The 21,859-nt window shown below is 43.1% G+C and overlaps 1 protein-coding gene across 5 annotated transcripts in view; it reads left to right on the forward strand.

The window, feature by feature from the left end:
- Window positions 1-10,426: 10,426 nt before the first annotated feature.
- The window catches only part of ndrg4 (NDRG family member 4), a 42,675-nt gene continuing 31,242 nt past the window's right edge, over window positions 10,427-21,859 (forward strand). For 2 of the 5 annotated variants that reach the window (XM_035790851.2, XM_035790854.2), the window contains exons 1-2: window positions 10,435-10,595; window positions 13,925-13,998. In XM_035790851.2, the coding sequence (XP_035646744.1) occupies window positions 13,925-13,998 (74 nt within the window). In that variant the 5' untranslated portion in view covers window positions 10,435-10,595. Of the gene's footprint in view, window positions 10,596-13,924; window positions 13,999-21,859 lie in introns of all 5 variants that reach the window. The other 3 variants (XM_035790853.2, XM_035790855.2, XM_035790852.2) reach the window with 2 other exon arrangements.

Genomic DNA, 21,859 nt, shown 5'->3' on the forward strand with positions numbered 1-21,859 from the left:
TTTTGAAGTAGTCCATGTTCCTCTACTACTTCTATGAGTTGGTAAACGGGCTGAAAAGGCGCATACTGCCATCTGGAATGTGTTCATTGGCTGATCCCTCTTGATGGGGCGGCAGCGGAGCCCAGTGGTTAGAGCGTTGGACTAGTAACCGGAAGGTTGCGAGTTCAAACCCCTGAGCTGACAAGGTACAAATCTGTCGTTCTGCCCCTGAACAGGCAGTTAACCCACTGTTCCCAGGCCGTCATTGAAAATAAGAATATGTTCTTAACTGACTTGCCTGGTTAAATAAAGGTACAAAAAATTACCTGGATGGAATTATGTGATCATGCTCAAACATGCCACAGGTCACTAGACTCATATCTATTGATCTGCCATAGAGCCCGTAGTCATAACAGCACAGAGAGTTGCTGTTAGCTACGCAGTGGTTGTTAGGGCACTTCATCTTTACAATGAAACTGCCGTAAGGCATGACCCAGTTAAAAGTACATCTAATTTGTACTCTTGTCAGCATCAAAGTTTCAGCCTGTGAACATTTTAATCCACAGGGAATGATTCTTGACTCAAAATGTGAATTGGCTAAAAAATGTCATCTCAATTTGTTTAACCTGAAATGTGGTTTGCATAATGTAATACTCTGTTTACAGTACATATTCATGTGGTGCAGTGTCTGCATAATAATGACTGCAGTGACGGGGAGCTCTCAGGAGATGTGTTATGGCCAGCTGACGGCGCAGGGTTACAACGTCAAGTTTTGAATGGTTTATTTTTGCAAAAGTGTTTTAGTGTTAATGTGTGATACATAAACGTGAGTGCGTTGGCCTTGTGCTGCTGCTGTCACTCATTAGACTTGTCTTTGTCGCAGCACTGCCTGTTCCCCAGAGGTGACATTCACACACGTCACGTTCATTTATTGTGTGTGAGAGATGATCAAAAGCTCTATCTGCGTCAAAATGCACACGGGCAAGTCTCGGTGTGCAAACCTCCGCACTTCACACACAAATGAAAGACCTGTAGGAAACTTTCTAAAGAGAACAAGTACTGTTTACAAACGATTAAACTGTCTATCCCTGTTGAGGGGAAATGTACATACATTATGTATGGTAGTACACATGTTTCTACAGTGCAGTGACAGTCCTATATGTTCTCTCCTGTGTTAAATGCGGGTCAGCTGATGCCTGCGCTGTTAGGGAGTTGGTGATTCGATAGAAGCTATTGACGTTCCCCTCTGGGGTGTAGCTATTGATCCTGGGGACTGACCTCTGTGGGGAGGGTTTGAAGAATATTATCAACTTTTCCCTCGTCATAGACCTACGTCATAGTGTACTGTAACTTTTTATGCTGGACCATCAGGAATCTTACCACTCCAGACCATTTGGAGGGACTCTGCAGTTCTGGTAATGGTAGAAATCTGTTGTCAGTGTTTCCTGACCAGGGAAACTCCTGGCTCTAGTCATTAGTACTGCAGAACTGAGGTTACATTCTTAGCTCTTTAGCACAGGGCCCATTTCTCCATGGTCTTGAGGCGAGAGAGAGAATATGCCTTGGCTATATGCCTTGGCTAAAGTAGCTTCCAATCAATGCCCCAGCGGACTAGATATCTGAAGATTGTGACGCAATGCCTGAGCACCACGTGATTCTAGTGTGTGTGCTATGTAGTATGGCTGATTTGCAGGCTTCTAGAATGTTCTGGTCTGATCTTGTCTGGTGCTGTGACAACTGTCGGAGCTCTCCCTGGAGCCAACTAGAGAGACTATGTTCAGCCAAAAGATTATCAACATCAAAGGGTAGAGTTAGGGACAGAGTCCAGGAACTGACACACAAACCAACACAGCAGCCTCTGCTTTCTGTTTAGTTTAAGGGTCTCTGACGGATTTAAAACAAACCTATTTGTTAACGCTTGCGCCTCACTTTCTGGGTATTATGCAGGCAGAGTTGGGCTTTTACTATGAATGTGGCTGCCAATATTCTGTTTCCATGCAATTAACAATTTAATTATCTTTTCTTTGAAGTGTACGACTGCACAGTTCCCATAATAGGGCTTGTGTTTTGGGTATATCCAGCCCACATTATTTAGACTACTTTGGTCTACTACAGCACTTCTCTTTAAAGTCCTTGTCCTTATTTGAATAATGGTGGTGGGATGCTGCTGGCTTTTTGTTCTGTAACACTACATCTCATTGAAGGTTGCTTCTTCTCACCTTTCTATTTTCTGATTGTCTTCTGTAGGGTGTCTGCCCTTTTTTACCTGCATGGCTTCACAGATCAAAGAACAACACTGAATATCAGAGGAGGCTGGTGGAGGAGCTATAGGAGGACGGGCTCATTGTAATATCTGGAATGGAATAAATGGAATGATATCGAACACATCAAACATATGGAAACCACATGTTTGACTCTGTTCTATTTATTCCATTCCACGCGTTACAATGAGCTCATCCTCCTATAGCTCCTCCCACCAGCCTCCACTGCTGAATATATGCTAATGTATGGAAGCTGTTTCATTGCAAAGATAGTTGAAAAGGTACTGGAAAATAAGGTATTATAAGGAGGTGTATATGTTTTGTCTCAAATTGCACAGTATGTGTTTGTGCTGCTAATTTATTTATTAGGCTGCTTTCTTGGCCAGGGCGCATTTTTAAAATCGATGCTCACCGCAAAGTGAGCTTCCTGCATCAATTATAAATGAAATAATGAAATGTCCAACATCTGATAGATTTCTTTATTTATGTCTTGAACGACACCACCCAGCGACATAAAGCGTCTGGATTAATCAGGACCTCAGTGAGGTGAAACGTTAACACGAGCGACTAAAAGTAAACTTTTGACGAGCTTTACTTTTCCTGCGAGATGACGCCTTCCTCTCATCCTCACTACAGGGAGCACGTAGCCTCGCTACATCAATAGAACTATCCCTGCATCTGTCTGCTTTCTCCTCCTCAGACTCCCGTGTCTGCGTGAGAGCTGTGCACGTTCCAGGGGTTTCTGTAAGAGAACAGAGGCGTAGCGAGTGAGAGGTGCTGAGGCGCACATTGCATCCACATCGCAGCGATGAGGTGTGTCAGGATTAGCCGTATCTGAGTGAACGCCCCCACACCGCTCTTCAAATTGGTATAATCTCCCCCCGCTGCGCACTCTGGCACGGACACATGGGCTGGGGGTGGGAGGGTAGAGAGAGAGGAATATATTCTTCAAATGAAGTGGTGATTCTAACTGACCTAAAACAGGGAATTATTTACTAGGATTAAAATGTCAGGAATTGTGAAAAACCTAGTTTAAATGTATTTGGCTAAGTTGTATGTAAACTTCTGACGTCACCTGTGTGTGTGTGTATATACATAGGAGGACGGGCTCATATATATATGAGCAGTAAATCTCAGGTTGCATTTTGACTCAAAAAGTGATCTTGACTCAGAAAAGGCTGGTGCAGTAGAGCATCTTTGGGATGAGATGGAACAGGTTGTTCGCATCATGAACGCACCGCCGTCAAATCTGCAGCATGATGCCATCGAGTCAGCATGAACCAACATCCATGTGGAACGTTTGACACTTTGTAGATTACCCCAAAGAATTCAGTCTGTTTTGCAGGCAAAGGGGGGTACGATACAGTACTAGATGAGTGTACTTAATAAACTGGCTGGTGATTGTATATCTCTATTATGCGTGGGAATACTTTGATTCATTTTCTAAATTAAAATAACTTGGAGCTGATTTGCTGGTGTTTTTAGTCTTATGCCCAGCAATAATAATAAATAATAATATAATACTTTTTTCTCAGAATACTTGGGGGGCCAAATTAAATCAACCACGGGTCAAATTTGTCCATTGGACCGCCAGTTGGGGAACCCTGGAGTACAGTATTCCTCCTGCAGTACAACTCTGACTCATCTGTGTGTTATGCTGAGAATGGGCAGCTCTCAGGCAGCGAGAGTGGCTCTGCTCTGATGTATTTATGGAGACCACTTCTCTTGAGAAGCTCCCTTGTCCATGGACAGAACACCCAGCACTACATACAATCCACCGACAGAGAGGTAGAGAAGGAGGGAACCAGGGAGAATGCAGAGAATCAATCAAGACAAAGAGAGATGGATTAGTGGTAACACTTTACATGTACATTATGGTATACTTTATAGAGCGTTCATAGGTTGTTTAGCCATGCTGTGCGTCATCACATGGGTAACCAATGGTTCTGTGTCGCAGTTTTTCCATTATCACTACTTATCAGTCTACACAATACCAATGTTTGTCGCATTAGATAATATTGGGAAGAATGTGAAATGTCAGAATAACAGTGGAGATAATTATTTATTTCAGCTTTTATTTATTTCATCACATTCCCAGTGGGTCAGAAGTTTACATACACTCAATTAGTATTTGGTAGCATTGGATTTCAATTGTTTAACTTGGGTCAGACAATTCGGGTAGCCTTCCACAAACTTCCCACAATAAGTTGGGTGAATTTTGGCCCCTTCCTCCTGACAGAGCTGGTGTAACTGAGTCAGGTTTGTAGGCCTCCTTGCTCGCACAGGCTTTTTCAGTTCTGCCCACACATTTTCGTTGGGATTAAGGACAGGGCTTTGTGATGGCCACTCCAGTAGCTTTGTTGTCCTTAAGCCATTTTGCCACAACTTTGGAAGTATGCTTGGGGTCATTGTCCATTTGGAAGACCCATATGCGATCAAGCATTAACATCCTGACTGATGTCTTGAGATGTTGCTTCAATATATCCACATTCTTTTCCTGCCTCATGATGCCATCTATTTTGTGAAGTGCACCACTCCCTCTTGCAGCAAAGCACCCACACAACATGATGCTGCCACCCCGTGCTTCACTGTTGGTATGGTGTTCTTCGGCTTGCAAGGATCCCCTTTTTCCTCCAAACACAACGATGGTCATTATGGCCAAACAGTTCTATTTTTGTTTCATCAGACCAGAGGACATTTCTCCAAAAAGTACGATCCTAGTCCCCATGTGCAGTTGCCAACTGTAGTCTGGCTTTTTTATGGTGGTTTTGGAGCAGTGGCTTCTTCCTTGCTGAGCGGCCTTTCAGGAGCATTCTTCATACCAAATCACATGACCTTTGTTTTGGAGGTGTTCAGAATAAGGTTAAGGGCAGAGAGTTTGTTGGACATAAAGAAAACTTTGTTGTAGAGCGTTTAACACAAAATTCGGCCCACAAGAATGGAATGGTCTACCATATCAAAAGCTTTGGCTAACTCAATAAAAATCAAGGGTAATAGTGACTTCATTTAGGACCTTTAAGGTCGCTAAGCACATCCATAACCTGAGCGGAAACCAGATTGCTTACCCAAGAGAAAAATTTCAAAAAGCCAGTCAGTTGACTATTGACAAGTTTTTCCAAAACGTTTGATAAACAGGGAAAAATCTAAATTGGCCTACAACAGTTAGGATCAGCTTGATCTCCCCCTTTAAGTAAAGGACGCACTGTGGCTCCCTTCCAAGCAATGGGAACCTCCCCAAAGAGGAGAGAGAGTTTTTTTTAAAGTCAGAGATCGGCTTGGTGATGATAGGGGCTGTAACCTTAAAGAAGAAAAGGTTCTAAACCATCTGACCCAAATGTTTTTGGGGGTCAAGTTTAAGGAGATCCTTTATCACCTCGGACTCAGTAACCGCCTGCAGGGAGAAACTTTGTAGCGGGGCAGGGGTAAAAGAGGGAGGAGCATCAGGGATGCTCGCATTAGAAGGGGTGGGGAATGTTTGACGGGCAAGGAGGAATGGCTGAGTCAAATAGGAATCCTGACTTAATGAAGTGGTGATTTAAAGAGCTCAGCCATGTGCTCCTTGTCAGTAACAACCACATCATCAACATTAAGGGACATGGGCAGCTGTGAGGAGGGTTTATTCTCCAGGTCTTTAACTGTTTTCCAGAACTTCTTGGGGTTAGACCCAAAGAGAGAGAACTGCTCCTTAAAGTAACTAGCTTTGGCCTTCCGGATAACCTGAGAGCACTTATTTCTCATTTGCCACACGAGAGCCAGTCCGCCTGAGTATGCGTGTGCCAAGCGATTTGACAAACGGAATTCTTGAGGTGGAGTAACTCTGCCAAATCTGTAACGGCGTTCTTCGTTTGTCGAAAGAGATTTGGACTGAAATGCAGCGTGGTGGTTACTCATGTCTTTAATGAATCAAATGACGATACATGAAATAAATAAATAAATACAAAACAACAAACGGAACATGAAAAACCTAATTACAGCCTATCTGGTGAAATACACAGAGACAGGAACAATCACCCACGAAATACACAGTGAAACCCCGGCTACCTAAATATGGTTCCCAATCAGAGACAACGAGAATCACCTGACTCTGATTGAGAACCGCCTCAGGCAGCCAACCTAAGCTACACCCCTACTCAGCCGCAATCCCAATGCCTACAAAACCCCAATACGAAACACAACATATAAACCCATGTCACACCCTGGCCTGACCAAATATATAACGAAAACACAAAACACTATGACCAAGGCGTGACAAAATCACTGTCGAACCAGGGGCTGAATCTGTTTTTCATTTTCTTTATGGGCGCATGTTAACAATACCTCTGAAAATATAAAAACGAAGGTTCAAGCGTATTTGACAGAGTGGATCAAAATGATCCTATACCATTTTACAGAGGCCAGTTCATCAAGGAAGGCCTTCTCATTCAAGTTTTTTAGCAAGCGTCTGACATCAGGACAGGTCATTTCCCTGAACAGCCATTACAAACACAGGCTGTAAAACAGTGATCACTAAGGTCATTACAGAAAACATCAGACTGATACCTATCATGATTGTTTGTGAGGATAACATCAAGGAGAGTAGCCTTTTCTGGGTGTTTGGAGTCATACCTTGTGGGATTGGTAATAATCTGAGAAAGATTTAGGGAGTCCCATTACTTTAGGACTTGGTCAGATGGTTTAAGCATGTCCCAGTTTATGTCACCTAGCAGGACAAATTCAGACTTTGTGTAAGGGGCCAGGAGAGAGCTTATGGCATTTAGGGTACAGGCCGGTGCTCGTGTACAAATGTGATCATGTAAAAATGTAAGCAAGGTTTGAAATGATTGTTTAAGTCAAATATTATACCTGTTTGGGCTTCTTGCGGTCAATTTGCAGTCTACAAATGATTTGTAATTATGTTCCGGCCCCCTGACCATCTGCTCAAGAAAAGATCGGCCCGCGGCTGAATCTAGTTGATGATCCCTGCTGTACAGTATGTGGGTTGAGTAGTTAAGCAAGCTGGCACAAACACCATCCCACATACTGGACCAAGTGCTCTTTAACATTTCTCCTCTGAGGGTAGAGTCCCTCACTGTGCCAGGTCTCTGGTGTCCCTTCAGCCTCTCAGCCAGGCCCTGTTGGTCAACGGCTATTCTCCACTCCAAGATGCTTCTCAAATGTCACCCCTGATCCTATTCCCTATGTAGTGCACTTATTTTGACCAGAGCACTGAGCACTGCATAGAGGATAGGGTGCCATTTCAGACACAGTCCCTCTGTGTGCCAGGTTTCCCTTCAGTCTCTATGCTAGTCACACCCTATTGGCTAACGGCTGTTCAGTTCTCCACTCCAGCATACTATCCTATCTACATCCTAATAAGGTCTCTGACCTGCTTACTGTGCTGGACCATCAGCAGTATCACTGCACAGACAAATTAGGGCCAATAGCTCTCTGTTTGTGAACACTGCGTACACTAATCTGTGTCTGATGAACACTGAGCATTTTGTCCAGACCAAACATGACAGCGTTTAGAACTGTGACTCACCCTGCCTCACTGAACAAAAATATAAATGCAACAAGTAACTATTTGAGTTACAGTTCATGTAAGGAAATCATTCAATGTAAATAAATTCATCAGGCGCCAATCTATAAAACTGAAACACTCTGTCATACACGTCGATCCAGAGCATCCCAAACTTCCCCAGTGTGTCAGTGGCCATCGAAGGTGAACATTTCCCCACTGAAGTCAGTTACGACACTGTCTGCAGTCAGGTCAAGACCCTGGTGAGGACGACAAGTACGTAGATGGCTGGGCTCAGCAATCCCACAGGTGAAGAAGCCGGATGTGGAGGTCCTGGACTGGAGTGGTTATACGTGGTCTAAGCTGTGAGGCCGGGTGTACGTACTGCCAAATTCTCTAAAACGACATTGGAGGCAGCTTATAGTAGAGAAATTAACTCTGAGGAACATTCCTGCAGTCAGCATGCCAATTGCACGCTCCCTCAAAACTTGACATCTGTGGCATTGTGTCTTGTGACAAAACTGCACATTTTAGAGTGGGCTTTTATTGTCCCCAGGACAAGGTGCACCTGTGTAATGATCATGCTGTTTAATCAGCTTCTTGATATGTCACAACTGTCAGGTGGATGGATTATCTTGGCAAAGGAGAAATGCTCACTAACAGGGATCTAAACAAATTTGTGCAGAACATTTGAGAGAAATATGTTTTTGTGAAAATTTCTGGGATCTGTTATTTCAACTGATGAAACATGGGACTTTGTGTTTATTGTTTTGTTCAGTGTATTTTATTGTAAGTCACCTAAATATCTAACTACATTTCCCATTGTTCACGTGACAATGACTGGTCTTGATAGAGATGATTTGGTATCGTATGATCATCCGTAGACATATTGGTATTAAAGTAACTGTCCAGTGTTTCTAGATTTCTATGAAATATTACTTATAATTAATTACAATATGAGTGAAATAGTTTTCCTTCTGCAAAAAATGTAATTAGGTATGGCATAACCCAACAACAGAATGGTGTGGGCGTATAACGGTCATGATCATATGCTCATGCTGGATATTGGCTGGAACTGGAAGAGGCTGTTGTACGCGTCGACCCAGAGCATCCCAAACGTGCTCAATGGGTGACATGTCTGGTGAGTATGCAGGTCATGGAAGAACTAAGACATTTTCAGGTTGAATTTATTAACCCTAGAAACAGGAGTGTGTCATACAGATCAGTACTGACTTAGACAACCCTGGGCAACCTGCGTATTACTAAGTAATATAGAGAATACACAGTCTAACCTCCTTACCAGGAGCAGGCCTTCTGCTTTCCAGTTAAAGAGAAAAGCGAACTGCTTTGCTTTGTTGTGTTTAGTTGTGTATCAGCCGTAGAAAAAGGTTTGCATACCCTCTCCTCCAACAACCAGCAGCCACACTAATCACTGACGGTCATGATCATATGCTCATGCTAGATATTGGCTGGAACTGGAAGAGGCTGTCGTACGCGTCAATCCAGAGCATCCCAAACGTGCTCAATGGGTGACATGTTTGGTGAGTATGCAGGTCATGGAAGAAATAAGACATTTTCAGCTTCCAGAATTACACATGGTCTGCGGTTACATTGGAGGAGGCTTATGGTAGAGACATGAGCATTCAATTATCTAGCAACAGCTCCGTTGGACATTCTTGCAGGCAGCATGCTAATTGCATGCTTGATACATGTGTGGCATTGTGTTGTGTGACCAAACTTAGAGTGGCCTTTTATTGTCTCCAGCACAAGGTGCACCTTTGTAATGATCATGCTGTTTAATCAGCTTCTTGATATGCCACACCTGTCAGGTGGACGGATTATCCTGGCAAAGGAGAAATGCTCACTAACAGGGATATTAAAAAATGTGCACAAAATGTGAGAAAAATAAGCTTTTTGTTCATATGGAACATTTCTGGGTCTTTTATTTCAGCTCATGAAACATGGGACCAACACTTTAGCGTTTTTATTTTTGTTCAGCGAAGAAGAGGCTCTCCATTTTGGCAATCGGTCCATCTGGTCTGATATTACTGTGTCTCGTCAGTGAATCAGTGCTGTTCTAAAGTAGGTCACTTGTTGCAGATCCAGCAAACAAACACAGATCCAATATTGCCTGCATGATGAAAAAAAGATATTCAAAATAAAAGTAAACCAGCAGATCCCTTTTAACAAACCCAATGTATTGGTTTATTCCTGTGTGTGTGTGTGCGTGGGAGGGGGGCGCCTGAGAGAGGCTGTCTACAGTTAAAATGTGCTAAATGAAATAATAAATCCATAAGTACTGGTTTTGGTGGAATGTGCCACTGTGTGGGTGTTGCAGAAAATAGACTTTTGAAGCTCATGATTGTGAACTCATTGGTGCAGAACCTTCCTTCACTCTTCTGCTTTCAACAGGAAGTTATTAACCCAAAAAGATCAGTTTCTCTCCTTTACCAAACTCTAAATCTCACTTTTATGAACATATCATTCTATCCATACCCTCCGTATAATTTACCTCCCATCATGTTCTGTCTTTCATTTCATCCCCTCTCCCCTTCATCTTCTAGTGTGGCGGCGCTCTCATGCTGCATCATTGGGGATGACACATGCTCTCTGTTTATTGCCAAGGCGAGAAGGGAGCGCGAGATGGAGAGGGAGGGAGGGAGCGGGAGAGAAAGAGGGCGGGAGGATGAGAGGGAGAGAGATCTGGAGAGCAGAGACCCCATAGAATACACTGCCTCTTTCTGTAGCACGCTCATACACACAGACTGGAACAGACTAAGGCAAAGAGAGAGAGAAAAACAGACGCACTACAAAATACGCAACAATAGCAGCCGTTGAAGCTCAAACCACCACAAGAGGTAAGTCCTTATGTGTCTGTATGTTCAGTTTGGATCTGATGATGATACCTACATGAGATAGAATGACAGAACTCATTTTTGCAAAGCTTGACTTAACCTTCTTATGCACTATCAACGAGTTAAGGTACATCGATCATGGAAGAGGGAATTGATAGCACATACTTTATAGGGACATTTAGCAACCCCAGATCCTCTACTGTCTCCTAGCTGTATAAGTGAGGTTCTGACTGTGCCCCAGTGCCAGCCTCTGCATTGGCGTGAGTACGAGGTCGTCAGGTTGAATTTATTAACCCTAGAAACAGGAGTGCGTCATACAGATCAATACTGACTTAGACAACTCTGGACAACCTGCGTATTACTAAGTAATATAGAGAATACACAGTCTAACCTCCTTACCAGGAGCAGGCCTTCTGCTTTCCAGTTAAAGAGAAAAGCGAACTGCTTTGCTTTGTTGTGTTTAGTTGTGTGTCAGCCATAGAACAAGGTTTGCATACCCTCTTCTCCAACAACCAGCAGCCACACTAATCACTAACACACTGCACTTCATATCTGAGGCCATTGCATGTGGAAGGGGTAGAGTTATAGATGGATAGAGACAGGAAAGCTTCTATTCTGGTCCAAGTAGACTCTGTGTTCCAATTGTTACAGTCTCAATGAAGAGTTCATCAGTGGACATTTCCAGAGCCTTCAGAAAGTGTTCACACACCTCTTGACTTTTCCCACATTTTGTGCTGTTACAATCTGAAATTAAAATGGTTTACATTTAGATGTTTTTGTCACCGGCCTACATACAATACCTCATACAATACCTACATACAATACCTCATACAATACCTCATAATGTCAAAATGGAATTATGTTTGAATACTGTACGAATTAATAAAAAATGAATTGCTGAAATGTCTTGAGCCAATAAGTATTCAACCCCTTAGTTATGGCAGGCCTAAATATGTTCAGGAGTAGAAATGTGCTTAACAAGTCACATAAGAAGTTGTATGGACTAAGTCCTATGCAATAACAGTATTTAACATGAGTTTGGAATAACTGCCTCATCTCTGTACCCCACACATAGAATTATCTGTAAGGTCCCTCAGTCGAGCAGAGAATTTCAAACACAGATTGAACCACAAGGAGGTTTTCCAATGCCTCGCAAAGAAAGGGCACCTATTGGTAGACATTGAATATCCCTTTGAGCATGATGAAGTTATTAATTACACTTTGGATAGTGTATCAATACACCCAGTCCATACAAAGATACAGGCATCCTTCCTAACTCAGTTGCTGGAGAGGAAGGAAACCACTTATGGATTTCACCATGAGGCCAATGGTGACTTTAAAACAGTTAGAGTTTAATGGTTGTGACAGGAGAAAACTGAGGATGGATCCACAGTTACCCCACAATACTAACCTAATTGACAGAGTGATAAGAAGAAAGTCTGTACAGAATAAAAATATTCCAAAACATGCATACTGTTTGCAACAAGTAATACTGCAGAAAATGTGGGAAAGCAATTAACTTTTTTTTCCTGAACACAAAGTGTTATGTTTGGGGCAAATCCAATACAACACATTTACTGAGTACCACTTTCCATATTGTCAAGCATAGTGGAGGCAGCATCATGTTATGGGTATGCTTGTAATTGTTAAGGACTGGGGAGTTTTCCAGGATAAAAAAGAAACATAATAGAGCTAAGCACAGACAACATCCTAGAGGAAAACCTGGTTCAGTCTGCTTTCCAACAGACACTGGGGGATGAATCCACCTTTCAGCAGGACAATAACCTAAAACATGGGCCAAATATACACTGGAGTTGCTTACCAAGAAGACAGTGAATGTTCCCAAGTGGCAGAGTTACAGTTTGGACTTAAATCTACTTGAAAATCTATGGAAAGATCTAAAATGGTTGTCTAGCAATGATCAACAACCAATTTGACAGAGCTTGGAGAATAAATTAAAAAATATATAATGGGCAAATGTTGCACAATCCAGATGTGGAGAGCTTTTAGAGACTTACCCAGAAAGACTCACAGCTGTAATCACCGCCAAATGTGCTTCTACAAAGTATTGACTCAGGGGTGTGAATACTAATGTAAATTAGTTATTTCTGTACAAATTTTCAATACATTTGAAAGCATTTCTAAACCATTATTGGGTATTGTGTGTAGATGGGTGAGAGAAAAAACAATTGAATCCATTTTGAATTCAGGCTGTAACAACTAAATGTGGAATAAGTCAAGGGGTATGCATACTTTCTGAAGGAACTGGAATTGGATATCTGTTAGGCCTACATTTCTTTTGAGCTCTTTGTGTATGTGGATGTCCGTTTACATGCTGTGTGCACAGCCTCCTGCCTCATTGAATAGTGGTTGCACACTTGGACCTGTAGGCAAACCCTTTGAGATCTGAGGCTGAATGTCAGGCCTGACATGGTGTGAGTGAACTTCATCACCTGTCAGCAAAACGATGACAGGCTCCTGGGCTGTGGTGGAAGTAAATGCTGATATGTATCACTTTCACCTTGTGAGAAATATGTCCTGTTCATTTGTACACTTTCTGTCGACAAGATAATATGAAATAATATGGGTGCAGCCCCAATTCATTGTCTTATATAAATAAGCCTGGTGCAGAATTCTAATACATAGGTTTGTTCTAGGATCAAAAGCTTTGACAAATGGACAGTAGACACAATGTCCCTGTTATTTAATCCACACTGTCTATTATGATTTATTATCACCCTATACAGTGTAAAAAAGGACGTTATCAGGTTAGCATTTTCTCCTTCAGCATATGCAAGCTCAACAAAGCCCACTGTATCCTATGGGACCAGGTCTGTTTCTTTGCTGCTCTTGGATATTAATAGAACTACAAAGAGCATTATAAACTGGGTGGTTCCAGCCCTGAATGCTGATTGGCTGAAAGCCATGGTATATCAGACCCTATACCATGGGTATGATAAAACATTTATTTGTACTGCTCTAATTACGTTGGTAACCAGTTTATAATAGCAATAAGGCACCTCAGGGGTTTGTGGTATATGGCCAATATAATACAGCTACGGGCTGTGTCCACTCCGCTTTGCGTCGTGCCTAGGAACATTCCTTAGCCGTGTTATATTGGCCATATACCACCCCTCCCCCCGGGCCTTATTGCTTAAAAATACCCTGTGAGTTTGTTCCTTTATCAGCTAAGCAGGCAGATAAAATTGCTCTGTTCCTACCACTGTAAAAAATCGACCTATGAGTCATAACGATATGGCTTGAACTTTGATGTTCACTTTTTTCCCTCACTCTTTCAATCTCCAACGGATGATTTTATTTTGTACTAATAGATGGGGCCCGGATTGTTTTGGAACTTCCCTTCAAAGGCTAACTGCACGGTGCCGCAGAGCCTGCTGCAGACCATGTACGTAGTGCCTTCTGGAATGGACTTCATATACTGTATATAGCTTCCTTAACTTATGTTTTTGGCATCACATTCATCACTCTTTCCATTCACACTGTCCGTCCTTCCTAAAGTCATGAGCTGATGACTGCAGTGTTTCACACCGAGGCCTAGCTTGTGGACCAGTGGAACGTAACTTAGTGTCCTGGACTACAAGCTAATGGCCAATCCCTGCAGAGCATTGGACGGCAACTCATGACTCTGTGGCCAATCGTGACTCAGTATTGGACTATTACTTGTGAGTCATCAAGCACTTTTTTGGCAAAGTTGAAAGAGACTCATGAGACATGGACCAATCGCAGCAGAGCACTGGACCAGGACTGATCCAATTTGGGAGATCATTTGATGACTCGTATCTCACCTTCACCCCATTAAGTCCATGGTAATGATGCTCAGAACGAGCTTTAGCCAGAGCATCACAGCACACATTCTCTATGTGTGTGTTATATTACCATCCATCAGCGTTGAACCCCAGCCATGGCTGTTGTTGTGTTCAGTTTGGACAGAACTGCATGTTCCACACATATTGCATGCGAATCATGTCCTTGTTTTGGGGTGTGTAGGTATAGTCTCAAACTTAGTATTAGCATATGCTTGATAGTCTTTTGAAGTAAGGTATAGCTAGTTTTCAAGTGTTTGAAACCTGTTGCGTATTTTTTTGTTTCGACTTTTGGGTTTTGTTTCCTGACTACCCATTGGGCACAGACTTCATTTCAACGTCTAGTTTTGATATTCATTTGGTTGAGTTGTCAACTAACGTGAAATCAACCAAACATGTGACCATGTCTTTGTTTTTAGTTTTTAAAGTTGGGTTAAAGAAATAAGAAATGCCCTTACGTTGATGACTTTGATTAAATCCAATCAGTTTTCCCACATTGATTCAACGTTTTATTTAAAATGACAAACAACATTAATTCAACCAGTTTTTGCCCAGTGAGTAACCAGCATACGGGGGGGGGGGGACTGGATGCTATAGGCCTAGATGTTGTGGATGCTTGGGTTAGAGTAGATAGACAGTGGATGATTCAGTGAAGCGGATCATGTAGCCCGTTGACATATTGGATATTGAGTGTGGCTTCACTGGACAAGGATGTTGGCTGACGTCAGAAATGGCCGATGAGGAGCATGTCAGGCAGCATATCATGTCAAAGACTCCAGCCATCCCAGTCACAGACTGTTCTCTCTGCTACCGCATGGCAAGCGGTACCGGAGTGCCAAGTCTAGGTCCAAGATGCTTCTAAACAGCTTCTGCCATAAGACTGCTGAACAGCTAATCAAATGGCTCCCCAGACTTTTACGCTGCTGCTACTGTGTTATTATCTATGCATAGTCACTTTAATAACTCTACCTACATGTACATATTACCTCAATAACTCGACACCGGTGCCCCCGCACATTGACTCTGTACCAGTACCCCCTGTATATAGCCTCCCCATTGACTCTGTACCAGTACCCCCTGTATATAGCCTCCACATTGACTCTGTACCAGTACCCCCTGTATATAGCCTCCACATTGACTCTGTACCGGTACCCCCTGTATGTAGCCTCCACATTGACTCTGTACCGGTACCCCCTGTATGTAGCCTCCACATTGACTCTGTACCGGTACCCCCTGTATATAGCCTCTACATTGACTCTGTACCGGTACCCCCTGTATGTAGCCTCCACATTGACTCTGTACCAGTACCCCTGTATATAGCCTCCACATTGACTCTGTACCGGTACCCCCTGTATGTAGCCTCCACATTGACTCTGTACCGGTACCCCCTGTATGTAGCCTCTACATTGACTCTGTACCGGTACCCCCTGTATATAGCCTCCACATTGACTCTGTACCGGTACCCCCTGTATGTAGCCTCCACATTGACTCTGTACCGGTACCCCCTGTATATAGCCTCTACATTGACTCTGTACCGGTACCCCCTGTATGTAGCCTCTACATTGACTCTGTACCGGTACCCCCTGTATGTAGTCTCTACATTGACTCTGTACCGGTACCCCCTGTATGTAGCCTCCACATTGACTCTGTACCGGTGCCCCCTGTATATAGCCTCCACATTGACTCTGTACCGGTACCCCCTGTATGTAGTCTCTACATTCACTCTGTACCGGTACCCCCTGTATGTAGTCTCTACATTGACTCTGTACCGGTACCCCCTGTATGTAGTCTCTACATTGACTCTGTACCGGTACCCCCTGTATGTAGTCTCTACATTGACTCTGTACCGGTACCCCCTGTATGTAGCCTCTACATTGACTCTGTACCGGTACCCCCTGTATATAGCCTCCACATTGACTCTGTACCGGTACCCCCTGTATGTAGCCTCTACATTGACTCTGTACCGGTACCCCCTGTATGTAGCCTCCACATTGACTCTGTACCGGTACCCCCTGTATATAGCCTCCACATTGACTCTGTACCGGTACCCCCTGTATGTAGCCTCTACATTGACTCTGTACCGGTACCCCCTGTATGTAGCCTCCACATTGACTCTGTACCGGTACCCCCTGTATATAGCCTCCACATTGACTCTGTACCGGTATCCCCTGTATATAGCCTCCACATTGACTCTGTACCGGTACCCCCTGTATGTAGTCTCTACATTGACTCTGTACCGGTACCCCCTGTATGTAGTCTCTACATTGACTCTGTACCGGTACCCCCTGTATGTAGCCCCGCTGTTATTATTTACTGCTGCTCTTTAATTATTTGTTGTTTTTATCTATTACTTTTTTAGGGGGTATTTTCTTTAAACTGCGTTGTTGGTTAAGGGCTTGTAAGTAAGCATTTCACTGTAAGGTCTACACTTGTTGTATTCGGCGCATGTGACAAATAACATTTGATTTGATTTGAAAACAGCATTTTCTTACCAGCTGAAGTACCCACCAATCTGTAAGCTTTAACAAAACTGAGTCAGGTGGAAGGAGAGGGTTTGGATGTTCAATGAAAAGGGCTTCCAACTCCCTGTTGGGCAAATCCTTTACAGTGTTACATTTCATAATAAAATAATTAAGAGATCCATCTTTTGATATACAGGAATGAACACTGCAATCGAAAATGTAGTCCTATGAGACAGTGGTGTTTGTTCAGGAAGGTTTTAAGACCCCCCCCCCCCGCCTCTCCCCTCTCTGTTGTGTAAAGGTCCCATTGAGAGCCACATGCCATGTCCTTCTGGCCGACTGGCTCTGTCCCAAAGCCCTGGGTACCTATAGTGACAGGAGGCAGGGTTAGGCAGGCTGGAAACACAGCCCTGTGGATTCCTCAGGGGACACGGCCCTATCAGGCCATCTCTGACGCCAGAGCTGAGGGCAACATAGAGACAAAGATAGGGGTAGGATGCGTTCCAAATGGCACCCTGTTCCCTATGGAGTGCACTACATAGGGAATAGTGCACTACATAGGGAACAGTGCACTACAGAGGGAATAATGCACTACATAGGGAATAATGCACTACATAGGGAATAGTGCACTACATAGGGAATAATGCACTACATAGGGAATAGTGCACTACATAGGGAATAATGCACTACATAGGGAATAATGCACTACATAGGGAATAATGCACTACATAGGGAATAGTGCACTACATAGGGAACAGTGCACTACAGAGGGAATAATGCACTACATAGGGAAGGAACAGTGCACTACAGAGGGAATAGTGCACTACATAGGGAACAGTGCACTACAGAGGGAATAATGCACTACAGAGGGAATAATGCACTACATAGGGAAGGAACAGTGCACTACAGAGGGAATAGTGCACTACATAGGGAACAGTGCACTACAGAGGGAATAATGCACTACAGAGGGAATAGTGCACTACATAGGGAGCAGTACACTACTTAGGGAATAGTGCACTACATAGGGAATAGGGTGCAATTTGGGATAGGCACATGACTGGCCTGCAAGGCAGTTCTGTAAGTATAGGTATAAAAGGCTAAATGCCAGGGGCACCAGCCATAGCAGCCTCAAGTTGATATCTGGCTATCAATTTTTAATCCATATTTGATATAATGCTCCCCCAGCGCATGTTCATCTAAGGCCTTCAGACATACACCACTATATTAAAAATGGAATGTGTCACTTCAAATAGTGAAAAAAAGTTGAATCTCTAACATTGTTTTGATTCCTCTGTGTGTGTGTGTGTGTGTGTGTGTGTGTGTGTGTGTGTGTGTGTGTGTGTGTGTGTGTGTGTGTGTGTGTGTGTGTGTGTGTGTGTGTGTGTGTGTGTGTGTGTGTGTGTGTGTGTGTGTGTGGGTGGTGTGTGGGGGTGTGTGTGGGGGTGTGTGTGTCTCTATGTTCCAGTGAGATGATGCCACTTCAATATTGACCTGTTGAAGTGAATCTCTGGTCACGTTGTCAGTCTCTGCTAGCATCATTCTCTGGGCTTGTGTGGGAGGCGAGTCCTGTAGGGATATGTCCACTTAGCTCATAAACAACACTTGAAGTAGCACAGAGAAACCAAGCAGGAGCAGAGAGGATGATGGATACAGAGGAGGGATTGGTAGTAACAGACACAGGTCTGGTCTGAGTAGACTAGAAGATCCCCCAAGAAGGGTTTTGAGTTGTTTTCTTTGAAAGCAGATCATTGAGAGAAGAGAGATGAAGTCTGTGATGACAGCAGGATTACTGTGAGAGAGGTGACACACTGGTTGCATCTAAAATGGTACCCTGTTTATTATATAGTACGTCACTTTGGACCAGTGTTCTTGTTTGCACTTAATCATCGTTAGTGTGTATAATTTATTTCATTTCTTGAGTTGTTAGGTTCCAGTCTGCTGAGGAGAGCAAAAGGCCATGTTCTGTTTTGGACGAGTTGGCCTTTAATCCTCTCTAATGTTAACGTCCATATGGCTAATTAATACGCCGTACCGGAGTTAATTATGTTACTGACAGAGAGGAGGCTTGAAAAAAACATGAATCAAGTAACAGGGCCTTTCTGGACGTTGTTTTTCCAGGGGTCACTGGTGGGTCAGCTTTATTGAATTTATGGGTAAAACAAACTGTTCAAAAACTCGTCAGTAAGAGTTAAAATCCTGACACTACCCAAACGCAACCATTACACAATGAAATGCACACACACTGTGCACACACATGACAGAGAGCCGAACCTGGCCCAGTTTCCGGGAATTGATTCTGAATCATGCATCTGGTCAGATGCTTCCCCCTACATGCACATCCCATCGATTTCTTGTCCAGCAGAATGCTTTTCCTCAGGCCCACTCTCTATCACCGATATGAGTCACCGATATGAGTCACACATAAGGCCCCTGCAACTGTAATTGGGGACTGTGAGAGAGAACTAGTCTCTCCACAGTACAAAGTCAACCCTTCCAGCTCATGACCCTATGAGCTACATGAGAGGAAAGGAGAGCGATATGTTGGATATGGAGGATGGAGGCCGGCCAGCCAGACAGAGGTAGTTAGTGTGGGTAAAGAGATGTGAGGGGAGCAGCTGGTGGTAATGAGAAGATGTTAAAAGGAACAGAGAAGGTAAGCCAGATCCTGTTAGAACCCAGGCGAGTCGACAGCACTGCTGGAGGTTGTCATGGCTACAAAATCTGTGTAGAACTGTAAAAGAACAGAGGAGAGGAGAGGGAGAGATGGAGGGAGAGAGATGAAAAGGAGGACAGATTTATTTGACCATCCTTGACCAAATAAAATGACGGTCTTCTCTTGACTCTCATGGGGAAAAACAAACCTGAACTTGGTAAGAGAAACCTCACATCTTCTTTTCACTAACAGAGAGCTGATGATGAAAAGACACTGGATGAATGGAGACTTTGAAGTAGCACTTGACTACTTGACTCCATAGACCATGGATGCACAATGGGCACATGTAAAAACACACACCACCAGCACCACCCAGAAGTTAAGTTGATGTTCCCGATCAGCCTCATTTTAGGGTAAATGATCAAGTCCCCCTCATTTAATTTAATTAGTATGAGGAATAATTCCTCAGAGAAAATATAAAACTGTATTTGTGGATTTAGGGAATATTGAATAAAGCAGCTAGCGAACAAAGTATTGAGTCATTTAAACCTGAATCAGTGGGTTTGAAACGGCTTCAGCAGGGACGAATATAGACTGTAATGGAAATTGATTTCACAGCAAGCCATCTTATATAAGGAGCGAGAGAGAGAGATTAAGCAGGCAGAGTAATGAGGCTGGTTGTCCTGGTTAGTTCCTAATTAAAGTTGGTCATGGGCCCATTATAATATCATGCAGAAGTCCCTTTCAGACAGAGAACAACAACAGTGTTGTCACAAATAGGAGGAGAGGGTTTTCATTTCCAGTGTTGTCACAAATAGGAGGAGAGGGTTTTGATTTCCAGTGTTGTCACAAATAGGAGGAGAGGGTTTTCATGTCCAGTGTTGTCACAAATAGGAGGAGAGGGTTTTTATTTCCAGTGTTGTCACAAATAGGAGGAGAGGGTTTTCATTTCCAGTGTTGTCACAAATAGGAGGAGAGGGTTTTCATTTCCAGTGTTGTCACAAATAGGAGGAGAGGGTTTTGATTTCCAGTGTCGCAAATTACTTAGAGGGACTTTTGTTTCGGAGTGTCTGCATCTGGGTTTTGTCTAAGGGTCTGGAAACTTCCGTTGACAAGAGAGAGAGCGTGTGTTGACTAGCTGTTGCTCTTACTGCATCCCAGCCATTAAACAACCTGTCCCTGTGTTGAGTCAAGGGTTTCTAAATCATTATGAGGCCACTTTATCACTGTGCATGACTCAATTTGGTAGGAAGACTCAAACAGCAAACAATGTTTTGATGCTAACTAAGTCTGTCAGTAAAATAGTTGATCCAGCAGGGAATAGTTGTAAATGTCATAGGTTTCCATATTTCACCGTACATGCTTGTTGGGCTGACAGCCTCCCATTGCAGCTTCTTTACCATTACGTTTGGATCATTTTTACATTTTTTAAAATTCAATAGGCCTTCTTTTATTTTGTTTCATTTGTTTTTCTTGACAATGAGTGAGTTAATGTGCCTGTGTTGTGCATGCCTATCGAACGTCTGTACCACCTTGAATTTTTGTCACATTCTATTGCTTTACAAAGTGGGATTGAAATATATTTAACACAAAATACTCCATAATGTCAACGTTTTCTTCTTTTTACAAATGAATACAAATTAAATAACTAAAATATGGTCTTTGCATAAGTATTCAGCCCCTTTGTTAAGGCAAGCCAAACTTAGTTCAGAAGTCAAATGTGGCTTAACCAATCACATAAGAAGTTACATGGACTCGCTCTGTGTGAAATAATAGGGGTTGACATGATTTGTTTATGACTATCCCTCAGTCTGCTGTACACCAGACACTGGGAGAGGAATTCACCTTTCAGTAGAACAATAACCTATAACACAATGCCAGATCTACACTGGAGTTGCTTATCAAGAAGATAGTGAATGTTCCCGAGTGGCCTAGTTACAATTTTGACTTAAATCTGCTTGAAAATCTGTGACAAGACATGAAAATGGCTGTCTAGCCATGATCCCCATCACCTTGACAGAGTTTGGAGAATTTTGAAGAGAATAATGGTCAAATATTGCACAATGTAGGTGTGCAAAGAACTTATGAGACTTAACATGTATTAACTAAGGGGGGTGAATAGAGAAAACCTAGTCAGTTGCACAACTGAATGCATTCAATGAAACGTATCTTCTGCATTAAAGAGGTGAGGGGGGCTGCCTTATTCGACGTCATTGGCGCCAGGGGAACTGTTGTTGGGGGTTAACTGCCTTGGTCAAGGGCAGAACGGCAGATTTTCCCAACTTGACGGCTTGTGGAGTCAAACCAGCGACCAACGCTCCCAACCAC

This window comes from Oncorhynchus keta, chromosome 17 (assembly GCF_023373465.1).
Source record: "Oncorhynchus keta strain PuntledgeMale-10-30-2019 chromosome 17, Oket_V2, whole genome shotgun sequence".
Classification (NCBI taxonomy): Eukaryota; Metazoa; Chordata; class Actinopteri; order Salmoniformes; family Salmonidae; genus Oncorhynchus; species Oncorhynchus keta.